At 36.1% G+C, this 12,005-nt stretch overlaps 2 protein-coding genes and 1 long non-coding RNA gene across 4 annotated transcripts; all 3 read left to right on the top strand.

The window, feature by feature from the left end:
• The first annotated feature begins 215 nt into the window (after positions 1–215).
• Positions 216–4,640, top strand: LOC120010098 (transcription factor MYBS3-like). Its single transcript, XM_038860798.1, has 3 exons — positions 216–689; positions 3,140–3,348; positions 3,808–4,640. The coding sequence occupies exons 1-3, from the start codon at positions 344–346 to the stop codon at positions 4,402–4,404; spliced, it is 1,152 nt and encodes a 383-aa protein (XP_038716726.1). The 5' UTR covers positions 216–343; the 3' UTR covers positions 4,405–4,640.
• A 519-nt stretch (positions 4,641–5,159) lies between these two features.
• LOC120011175 lies at positions 5,160–7,825 on the top strand. 2 transcript variants are annotated; one of them, XR_005470997.1, is made up of 6 exons: positions 5,160–5,372; positions 5,497–5,640; positions 6,163–6,253; positions 6,400–6,575; positions 6,984–7,065; positions 7,759–7,825. It is a non-coding gene; the product is annotated as an uncharacterized LOC120011175 (long non-coding RNA). The 2 variants fall into 2 exon arrangements; XR_005470996.1 differs by lacking the exon at positions 6,163–6,253 and having other exon boundaries at positions 5,172–5,372.
• Positions 7,826–10,147: 2,322 nt separating this feature from the next.
• On the top strand, positions 10,148–11,417 carry LOC120010041 (histidine-containing phosphotransfer protein 4). Its single transcript, XM_038860723.1, has 5 exons — positions 10,148–10,238; positions 10,445–10,575; positions 10,686–10,751; positions 10,915–10,986; positions 11,206–11,417. Exons 1-5 carry the CDS (start codon positions 10,179–10,181, stop codon positions 11,324–11,326), a joined length of 450 nt encoding a protein of 149 aa, XP_038716651.1. The 5' UTR covers positions 10,148–10,178; the 3' UTR covers positions 11,327–11,417.
• Positions 11,418–12,005: the final 588 nt, after the last annotated feature.

Below are 12,005 nucleotides of genomic sequence, written 5' to 3' on the forward strand. Positions count from 1 at the left end.
TATTAGTCGTTTTAAAGAATTGGAAAAAAAATAAAATAATAATAAATTCAAGCAGGTCGTTATCCTATTAAAAAGGGTAAAATAGGAGATCCATGTATTCTCAACGATCGATTGGCGATTGCCCGCAATCATCGACTTGTATTCTTTCTCCTAAAAGCACGAAATCCCCAAGTTACCCCTACCCTGTCTGTCTCTCCCGAATAAATCCGATTCCCAGTTCTCTCGCTAAGTGCATGCACCGTCTCGGTCTCTCGTATACGAATAAGACGCAGATAGAGTCTCTCTCACTGTCTTATTCATTTGATTGATTTGGCTCGGTGCGGCTGACTCGGCGGGCCGGGTTATGATGACTCGTCGGTGCTCGCATTGCAGCAAGGACGGACACAACTCCCGCACATGTTCCGCCCGCTCCGGCGGTTCGTCGTCTGCCTCCTCGTGCGGCATCTCTGGGGGTGTGAGGCTGTTTGGGGTTAGGCTCACCGATGGGTCTATTATTAAGAAGAGTGCGAGTATGGGTAATTTGTCCTTGGCGCACTACTATAGCTCGTCCTCCGCCGCTGCGTCGCCCAATCCCGACTCGCCTGTGTCGGAGCACGTTCGTGACCCGAATCACTTGCCCGATGGGTACTTGTCCGATGACCCTGCCCATGGGTCCGGGTTGGTCAGTCGACGCGGTGAGAGAAAGAAAGGTAAATGTTTCCTAAAATTGATTAGAGATGAGAAAGATTGCTATTTTTTTTTTTTGGGTATTTTTATTAAGTTTTGGAAATGCTTGTCTGTTTATTTTGGTGCTTTTGTTGGGTTAGACGTATTTTTATCCTCTACTTTGCTTTGAAATATAAACAAAAATTAAAGCGTTATGTAATTTGGGAGGACACCATTGGTAGTTTATCTTCTTCTTTTATGTTTCTAGAGTGTTATATAGTCAAAAAATTGTTACCATGCTAATCTTTATTTATCGTTTTAATAAAGTAGAGATATTATTGTTTTACCAACTTGTGTTGGTATTGTTCTTGGTCAAATATGTGAATAACAACAACATAGTTAATGATCTATGTTTTCTCTGAATAATTTTTGTTACTTTTGAAATAACCAGTGAAGATAAGAGCCTTCCTTTTTGTTTGTTTGTTGTTTTTTGGTATCTGGAATAGTTCATACATTCCTGTTTTGGCACTTTTGACCAATATAGGTTTTGAAGAGATGTTTTTCTTTTCTTTTTTCCTTTTACTCTCTCTTTAGCCATTTATGTTATACCAAATTATCAATGTCCCAACATTTTCAAGCTTTCCCCCCCTATTTTTCTCTCCCTAGTGTTTATGAAGGAATACATTCCCTTTTTGGCACTTTTGATTCAAAGAGCTGGAGGACAATATTTGTTTTCTTGTTAGCTCTGTGATTTCTTGAATGTTTTCAAGTTTCTCTTTGGTACTAAGAGACAAAATATGGTGCTTGTATCCGGAAGTACATGAAAATAAGTCAATTATATAATTATCCTAAAGTTGGCCTCATAAAAATATATCTCAGCCATCTACCTTGCGCAAGTTTGAAAATTTTCCCACTAAAACCTTCAATTTTTTTTTTGTAGTCAATGTTGATTTACTTGAACATAAAAGGGTAACAGTCGGAGAATAATTGGAAATTGTAAATTTGATTCACTCAAAGTTACTACTTACTACAATACTCGGTGCATAATCATGTTCATTGAGGAGTTCAAATCTGCCTTTGTGTTTCTTTCAACTGGTGAAGGGGCGAGACTTTGTTATATTTCTGGTATTAGATTCACATAAATTAGTTCTATAGAAAATGAAAAAAAATGAATAGGCCATGATTTAAACCTGCTGTATGGACGGATTTACATTAGTATATTATATAATTATAATTGTTTGTTGAGTTATATCTTTGCACTGCATTGCCATGTGGTTCTTTGTCACCTTAGTTATGGGTGTGGCAGGGCAATCTTTCCACAGGTTTTAGTGTAGCTGTTTTTTCATAACTTTTTTTGGTGTGAAGTTTTATTATGTTCAAACTCAATGTTCGAGGTAGCTGTAATTTTTTAGAATCTTCTTGTAAGCCTGATAGTATGGTAGATATAGTGTTTTGCGTTACAAAAAAAAGATAGTATGGTAGATATTGGATCCTGCCTCAATCATGCTGTGAAATGTCATTGAGACAACATCTAAAGGGTGTCGGGGTTGGGAATAAAACATTAGCAGCTTCTGCTGTAAGTCAGGAACTTACCTTTCACTGGCTTCATAAATGAATTTTTATGCCCTTCGCATATCTTTGGCACAGTTTTGTAATTGTTGAGTTCGGTAATTGGTTTAATTCATTTTACGTATCAGGAGCATTGTTGACACTTGGAAGATTTATTTCTGAGTTTGATGTGTGTTTTTCTATCCAAAAAAAAGAAGGCGAGAATGCGGTGGCGATATCAAATAATGATTCATTTACCTTTAAGCAGTTTCCATTGTGACTCTGTGTTGAATGATTAGGATACAGTGTCTTCTGATCTGTAGCTGATTATATTTTCACATCATCATTTTAGCTCATAAGCATCAAGACGTGCATTGCAGCCAAGTGATATCGAGGAACACGCAATTCAAATGCTTGGAAGTTAATTTGAGTTCATGTTGTCTCTACTAATTTTCTCTCTGCTCCGGAAAGTCAGAACTAGATTATTTTTCTGGATGAAATGTATCTTAGTTTCATTTGATTGTTGGCCTTCAGTATGAGGAATACATCTTCCCATGCGTCAAGTTATTTTGAATGCACCCTATCTATATTGTTGCTTCCCAACAATGTACGTTAGTTGTCACAGATATCATTGGCTTGCTCGTATATGTCAAATAATTCTTCTGTGGAAAATTATGTAGTCTGAGATGTACTGTTGAAGGATGAAACCTTGGCCTAGTAATGAAGTTTTTTCAATGAAACTTAAGAGGTCATGGTTTCAATTTCATGAAACAGTGTCCCTGCTATGTCAGAGTATGTCGGCACCCTGTCTCCATTGCTGAAACCTTGGCAAGGGAATTGTTTGCTTTTATTTGTATTCATGGATTGTTAGATACATTTTCTCATTCTCAAACAGGCTTGGTGATTGTTGTTGGGACTCATGAACTTACATGGGTCTGTTTTCCAGGTGTCCCATGGACAGAAGAGGAGCATAGGATGTTCTTAATTGGACTACAGAAATTGGGTAAAGGGGACTGGCGTGGAATAGCAAGAAATTATGTTGTGTCTAGGACTCCTACCCAGGTAGCAAGTCACGCTCAGAAGTACTTCATTCGGCATACTAATGCTACTCGAAGAAAGAGACGCTCCAGCCTCTTTGACATGGTTCCAGATGTGGTTTGTCTTTGCTCCTTTTTATTGATTTCATGACTGGAAACATTTCCGAGCTCTTTCATAAGAGCATATAGTCACTCATGCAAGTGGCTTTACATTTTAATTTGATGTATGCCTTTCTTTATGTAATTTGGCAATTAATTACATTGCATCCAAGTCTTAGCAAAATTTCAATGCACGGTAATGCTGAAAAGTATTTGATGGATTTCTCTTTCTTGAAAGGATGGACACATCAAAATGCGAGGAATTTTGAGTTCCATCGTCTTTGTTTGCTTATTGCTCTCTCTTCTTTTCATTCTCTGTTTTTCATTTCTGAATTACATTTTTTTAAAATTTCAGCGCAATGCAATGATAACAAGCCATCATCGTGCTTGTGGTGTGCCGTAAATTTTCATTTATGAATGTTCCACATGTCTGTCATTCATTCTTGAGGAAATTAATGCCTTGCTATATTTTGGTTAGGCCACAGATCTGCTGTCACTTGCAGAAGATCAAGCATTTCTGCCTTCTCCTCAGGGAAGAGGAGATGATAACCTGGATGCACTACTGCCTTCATTAAATCTCTCTCTGAACACAGAATATGAACCCATGGAAGCTACACCTGCAGAAACTATCAAAGAAGAACCTGAAGAAAGTCTTATGGGGTCAAACCAAGGCAAGCCAACTGTTCCCTCAACGAGTGACAACATACCTGTTGTTCCAGGGGCAAGTGAATTCACTACATTTGTCCCTGGATTCTTTCCCGCATATGTGCCTGTCGCTTATCCATTTTGGCCTTTAACCGTTGGCCCGCATGAAGATGGCACAGGGACATCACAATCAAATCATCAGGTACTGAAGCCGATTCCAAAGCTTCCCAAGGAACCTGTCAATGTAGAAGAACTAGTAGGCATGTCTCAACTCAGCCTTGGAGAGACAGGCAGAGGCCAGAGAGAGCCGTCACCACTCTCTCTAAAGTTGATGGCAGAATCCTCAAGGCAGTCAGCGTTTCATGCAAATGCTCCAGCAAGCAGGTCAGATTTAAACAAGAGCGACAATGGTGCCATCCAAGCTCTTTGAACTGGGATGAAGAGCAGGTTTTAGTTACCTAACCCCCCACCCCCATTTTTCTCTGTACAATTATCTCTTCTTTTTTTTCCCGTGAATCTTGCTTCATTTGACGTTATGTGGTCTTAATAACTTAGGCAAAGCTTAGAACTATTAAACCTTTCTAACTGTAAACATATGCAATAACAAATGAGTATGGCAAGAAAAAAAAGTCTATATAAGCATTATCCTTATGTTTATAGATGTCAGATTACTGAACACAGCCTTTGTTCAGATGCAGCTACGTTTTTCTTATTGAGGAGGCAAGACCTGCAGTTTTTTTTAATCAGAGTACATCGTAGCAATCAAGGAATAGAAGGTTTACAGCTTCATAAGCAACTAAAGCGGAAACAGGAATGCTAACCAAACTCTTAAGGCCTGCGGTTTGTTAAACCTTATTGGTTATGCCATGATGATGGTGGTCTTATATCTTCTAACAAGTTAGGTTGGACTCTGGATAAATTCGTGTAACCCACAGGCCCAACAACAGTATGATATTGTCTGCTTTGGGTCGAAGAGTACTGGGCTAGGTTGTGAGAAATGGGAACTCGTTATCTATTAATCGCTCATTTCTTACTTAATCGATGTGGGATCCCATCACATGATATCAACTTCCAGGGTCATATATATATATACATATATATATATAGCAAGTAAAATTAAAAATATTATTATGGTCACAGAAGTTAAACCCTAAACATGGAAAGACGCCCTAATTATGAATTAGGGAAGAGAGAGAGAGAGAAAATCTAGCCGTTGAATCTTGATACTTGTCATATAACACGTTTCCCTATTCCACCTTGCCACCGACGAACGCAAAAACGAAAATTAGCTCTCGCCCCTAATAACATTCCTATAATTTCTTTTAAAGTTTAAATCCTCTGTTCGTTTCTTGGGAAAACGAGAAGCAAGACTCGAAAGGAAAACACGAGCCAAGAAAGGTACTTCTTCTATACAAATATTTTAGACGATCACGCCTATTGAACTCCTCTGTTCGTTTCATGGTCTTTGTTGATTTATGTTTTGTATGGAAATTTCTTGTCCTTTTACTTGATTGTTCATCAGATTACTGTTTGATAGTATATTGTGCGTGGGCCTCAATCGAAAGTTGGCCGTTCTTATAGATGCGTACGGATGTCGTCGATGTTTCCTATCTGCGCTGACTTACTAAGGGAATGATTTTGCTTCAAATAGAGATGTTCTTTGAAGGTAGGCACCTTTTATATTCAATTTAGAATTTTGTAATTAAAGGAGACCAAAAGAGAGGAGCTGTGAACTCTGCGGTCGAGCAAGACATGTTTTCTAATTTAGTAATATGGCAGATTTTGACATGGAATTCTGAAGTTACTGCTGGTAATATTGTCTTGCGCATCAATGAGGCTATGTGTCTTCGTGCCTTGAAGAATTTCGTTGAATAAAACACAGAATTGTTTAATTTGTCTCGAACATGTTTCATTTGATCAATATCTGAGCTCACTCACGGATTATTAAACCGATGGATAGATAGATTGATAACATTTAACAAGTTGCTATGATTTCCTTGTATTTGAGATTTATTCTAGTGTCCCGTTTAGTGAGTTAAATGATTATTAAGAGGGGATGCTATGTGTGATATCCATGAATAAAGTATATTGACTGGATATTAAGTTTGTAAAAAGAAGGCAGGTGGTTGATGAGCTTGACTAAGGGATAAAGTGCCTATTTGATGTTTTTGGCTTTCTAATTATTTAGGTTAAAGATAGAAGAAGAGAGGTGTGAAATGAGGAGAAACTTATTTCAAGAAGCAAATCAAAACCAAAGGCCACATATACGGAAAAGGAAGGTAGGAATGGTAATAAAAATGATTAAGGGGATATATTGAATGACATAAACACTATTCCGAAATCTTTCTTTGTAACTGCTAGAAATCTTTATCACTTTGTGGGTGTTGTTTCTAACAAAAATAAACTATTTCGTCTGATCTTGTAGGAGGAAGGGAATCACCAAGGAAAAATGTGCTATTGTTTGAGTGAGGAGATTATCTAGTTCTGCATTATCATATACTACGTCAAAACTCAAAAGTGAACCTTAAATGTGTTCTTGTATAATCTTTAGTTCGAAGCTGCTGCCTACGGAGTCCACCATGGATGGATTTGGACAAAGTGGTGAGTCTGTATTAATTTGTCTTGTTTCTGTTACGGCTTTCAAACTTTTAGTTTACCTAGTCAAATTTCCAATTTAAAGAAGCCTTCATTCCAGGCCCTGGTATGCTACTGGAATTATTTTCAATCTCTTGGAAAATAAGGATATGAACTATGCATCATGACGTAGAACTGTCATTAACTACACTGACTGCAAAAACTCAATGCCAAAAGACATGAAATGATATCAACAAGACAACAACATGTGTTTAGTGTTGAAAGGTTACTAAAGGAATTTTTCGTTTGCCTCTTTCTAATCACATATTTTTGAACATTATACATATATGTAGTAGAGAAACTGAGCATGAACTTTTTTTTTACATGTTCGTTATTTGCACGGCAAACACTTATAATTGCTGGAAATGAATCCAGTTCTCTTTGTAGTCGTCGAGAGTTTTACATCAAAGTGGTGTTGAAGGAAGATAACTCTGATCTTCTCCATAGGCGATCCCAGGTAAAAGTTGTATTTGTGCATTAGTGAGCTGGCTTCCTCAGTTCCTCTCTATACGTTATAAGAGAACACTGTGCTTTATGGTTATGTAAAAGCACTTTGACTAGTGTCTTCCAAGGTTAGAAAACCAGTGAAACCAAAAACTACTAATATCTAAACAAAAAAATAGGTGAACAACACTTGTGGGCAATGGATTCAGGACACGCAGAAATGTAGATATGAGTTATGAGATGCAATGAGAACAAGATCGATATGGTACGGTGCAAATGTATAAATACACATAAAACATAGAGCATTGGTAATGGCCTAATGGGTATCGACTCCTGATTGTCTTCTACGATGCACTTAAGTAGTGCACCCAAACTAAGGTTAATGTCCTTAGCTTGACCTTTAGTTTGTAAATGAAACATGTTCAAATGTTCAGTGTGCGTATAGTGGTTTGCACTTTATGGGGTACTGTGCTTTTACATGTATTAAAGCGCCATGGGAATTCATACTTGAACCAAAAACATTCGACTATTTAAAGTATTTGTTTTCCTGTTTCCTGTTAAGGAAAATCTTTGGTTAACATAATACTATATCAGTAGTTTCTTTCAAACAGTCTTAAACATTGGCCATAACTTATGGAATGTGAAGCATTTTATTATGATTTTGAGGAATAATTATTTTCATATTTGCATGTTGTTGTTCAAACAGCATTTTCATATATTTTCTTGGCCATGTGATGGATGTGTATCACAATTCCATTCGTTTGCCCCACCAGGTGTGTATCAACATCGTGTATTTCTGACAAGTTTGGCAGCATTATTTTCCTTTTTTGGCCATGAACCCTAATTTGGTGGTTCTTCTGGGACTTTCTTTTTCTGGTTTGATAAAACTTTGGCAGATGGAGAAAAAGCAGCATCTAGTGCTAGTGCTGCTTTTAATAATATCTGACAAGAAAATGGATTCTTGTGGAGAATTGATGCTGGGAGAAGAATATCTATGAAAGGGCGACAGAGAACGCAATGTTAAAGGTACTTCTATATGATTGCATCAATGCCCACAAGTTTGGATTATTCGCATAAGCACATTCTTGAAGGGAGGGGATTGTGATATATATTTCTAAGGTCCAGCATGAGCAAGCTGCTAATTTTGTAATGTGTTGACGTTAACTAACCGGATTTCGACTCCCTACAATTCTTGTACCCTCCAATTCCACATGCATAATTTGTTTCCTTTCATCGTGAAATTGTTACTGAAATTGAAATCTTGATGGTTAATATAAATTTTGGGTTGGCTTTTAGCACAGTTTTAATGCAAAAAATTTCAAATCAAAAGATGTGATGAGAACCTGGTCTCTCTTTTATATATATATATATATATATATAAATGATTCCTGTGACTAAATTATAGCAATAATAAGCCAATAACCATGCAGCTTAGAATCAAATATTTAATAATATATGTTCCTGGAATCTTTAATTTCGATCCTGCTTGTTTATTTGTTATTGTAATTGTTAGGAAACTTTATAAAGGTGCCAAAGGGTTTTGGAATCCTAATTGTTTATAATATGTATGTGTATATACACATATACATACATGCATGACAATTGAACCGAGGACAGACGTCTTACTAAAACTGATTCGATTCGGCCTCTATCCCACTTGATTGGTATTGTCCACTCTAGATTCAAGGTCCGCACGATTTTGTTCTCTAAAAGCCGCCTAACTGGTTTGATCACTTGGTACTCAACATGAGACATTTATAGTGTTTTTGTATTTCATACAAAGTATAGGAGGAGAAATATTTTAAATTCTTGTAAATTTTTTCATGTTACCAATCTTACACTTCACTCTTTTGGCTGGGATAAGTGACAACCAAAGGATGTGTCATCTCTGGTATGCTTATGCAGTTATGCTATTCTTTCTTCTTTTTTTTTATAATTTCGCAAGGGAATTAATTACCTTCCATGCATAATAGAACCCCCAGCAATACTTCCAAGAATTGATAATATTTCCATGGTGTTGTGATTCTTTCTTATTGACATGGGAGACAGTGATTGGAAAAGAGAATAACCATATCCCTCAAAAGAACACTAGATTGTATTCTGATCCCACTCCCCACCCACCCACTCCCTACGCTTTTAAATTCTGACGAAGTTGCAGATGTGACCACATTTGCAAAAGAAAATTTGGCAACAAAAATAGGTGTAGGAATAGGAATAAGTGCTTGAATCATTTGTATTGTGGATGAACACTTCACAATCAAAGCTGCAAACATTTTAAAGGCGAGAGAATATTAATTTGTTCATGGATTAATCATCCGCACTTAACATTCCTATCATTGCTTCACTTTGCGGCAAAAAGTGAAAGGAATTAATGTGTAATACAGGCTTAAAACTCTCTTACTACCCTGCATATGCCAACTGTAGCAACTCCATCAACTCATTTCTTTTTTCTTTTTAAAATAACCGAGAATCACATTATACAAATTTATCTTTTTGACATCTGATACAAGTTTTTCACTTGACGACAATGCAAGTTGGGTTACAACTCAACGTGTGGCTACAAGAGTATCGTTCACAGTAGCGCTAAGCTATCACGTAAATGCTAAACTCCATATATTATTGAAATGCTGCATGTATTGTAGACTGGAATTTCAATTAGATTATTGATGATGTAAGAGGGTTTAATTAATATAATCTTTGTTTGCCATCAAAACAAATCTGATTGTACCTACTTATATATGGTAAATAGGATCCATGCCATATTTAGTAACCATATTGGAAATTGACATTCAAGCTGTAGAGGAATCATCACATATTTATGCACCTAATTGAGTGCATAAAACGCTAAATCTTACATGGATTAAAAAAAAAAACAACAACAAATAATATAAGTAAATATGGAAGATTATTCGCCACAGAATCACATTGATTCCTTACACTGTAGCATTGTACATTTATGGCTCTCTCACACCATCAAATAATTTTTTTTATTTTTTTATGGAGGTTAGTGGGAGGAGGGTTCTAAGACATATTCCGTACTCTACTATATATAACCCCCTCCTTGTCCCTTGTCATATATTGCATTATCACCAAAACCTTCTCTTTGTCCACTCCCACATTTATACAATGGAGAGAAACCATATGCGTAGGCAGGTGGCACTCATGAGGCAGTCCCTTTTTGATCAGGTTTAATTCATTTCTCTTTTTCTTCTTTGTCCTTTCGTTATCATTAGCTCACAAACTACGTATGCATACATACATACATACATACATACATATATATATATATATATAATGGAGATAACTGCATGTGATTTTACTTCTTGATTGTCGTCATATGTGTGTGTGTGTGTGTGTATATATATAAACATTGTTTGGGTGATTGGGTGCAGGGATATGTTGATGAACAATTCATCCAGTTAGAGGAACTGCAAGATGAAGCTAACCCTAACTTTGTTGAAGAAGTTGTGACATTGTACTATAGCGATTCAACTAGATTACTCTCCAACATACAACAGGCATTGTAAGTGCATCAGTGCATGCTCAACTCTTAGCGTAGACACTAGTACTACTCTTCTTTCCTTTTTTCTTTTTTTTTTCCCCTTAACTTGGATATTTGTACAACTTTTTCAGGGAAAAGACTCTTGATTTTAATAAGCTCGACAGCTATATGCACCAATTCAACGGAAGTAGCACAAGGTATATATATATATACACACACACTACTACATAAAAAATTATATAAATAGTAAGATTTTGTCATATTATTTATATATGTATATATAGTCACATAGGTATCAGTAAGTATATTCTGTGCTGGCTTTAACACGTACAAATTTTACTTTTGCCCATTTGAGTGCAGCATTGGAGCCAAAAAGGTAAAAGCTGAGTGCACAGTCTTCAGGGACTACTGTAAAGCAGCAAATGGAGAAGGGTACGTAATACATATACATACAATATATATATATAGGAGAATTCTACTATGCACACCTAAATTAGGCATCTATGTTTTCACCATTGATTTAAAACATATGGAATCCAAAGCAGTGGATCCCACTTGTTATTTCACCCATCCACACTCTTAAAAAGTTGTGTATATATATACATATATATATAATGGTTTGCATGATGGAAAGAATATTGTATGTGGCAGATGCATGAGGAGTTTCCAACAAGTGAAGAAAGAACATGCAACACTGAAAAAGAAGCTTGAAGCATATTTCCACCAAGCAAGGCAAGCAGGCCCAATAGAGACAGCAAGTCGGCCCAAATAATTAATCAACCAATTATGAGATTGGTGAATTATATTAGTACAAATCCCACAAACAGCTTGGATTGATTACAAATCCAAAAACTTCTATATGATTATTATTATATACATATATATGTACTATATTATGTTCCTTAATAAAAATGTAATGCAAGTTTTATTTACTCAATGCCTGGGCCTCTACTTTCAGCCCATATCATTTGCTGGGTTTGGTCACAATAATTCCACAAACAATGAAGGCCCGGCCCAAGCTCAAGTGAATGAACTAATTAATTATCAATGTACTAAATATTTGAATGAAAAAAAAAAAAACCCACCTATGTAACTAATTATTTCTCATCATTGTTATTTGATTATTGAAATTATTATGAAGATGAGGATTATGTTTTGAGGGTCACAGATGAAGTTATTAAGTTTGTGAAAGAGATATATATCTTAACTCAAAGGCTATGCGCAAAAAAGGAAGGTCCCAAAGACGTAATTTTACAGATATGTGCTATGTTATAGATCTACATTACAAGATGACTCGTTTAACCCACTTTTTAAAATTATAAGGGTTTAATGGATCTATTGTTTGAAGTACAAGATATTTTTTGTCTTAAAATTACAAATTAAAATAATCTAATAAAAAGTTAATAGCATGGTACATTTAGAATATGACATATACATGTAGGGTAATAAAA

Source organism: Tripterygium wilfordii, chromosome 12, assembly GCF_013401445.1.
Source record: "Tripterygium wilfordii isolate XIE 37 chromosome 12, ASM1340144v1, whole genome shotgun sequence".
Lineage (NCBI taxonomy): Eukaryota > Viridiplantae > Streptophyta > Magnoliopsida > Celastrales > Celastraceae > Tripterygium > Tripterygium wilfordii.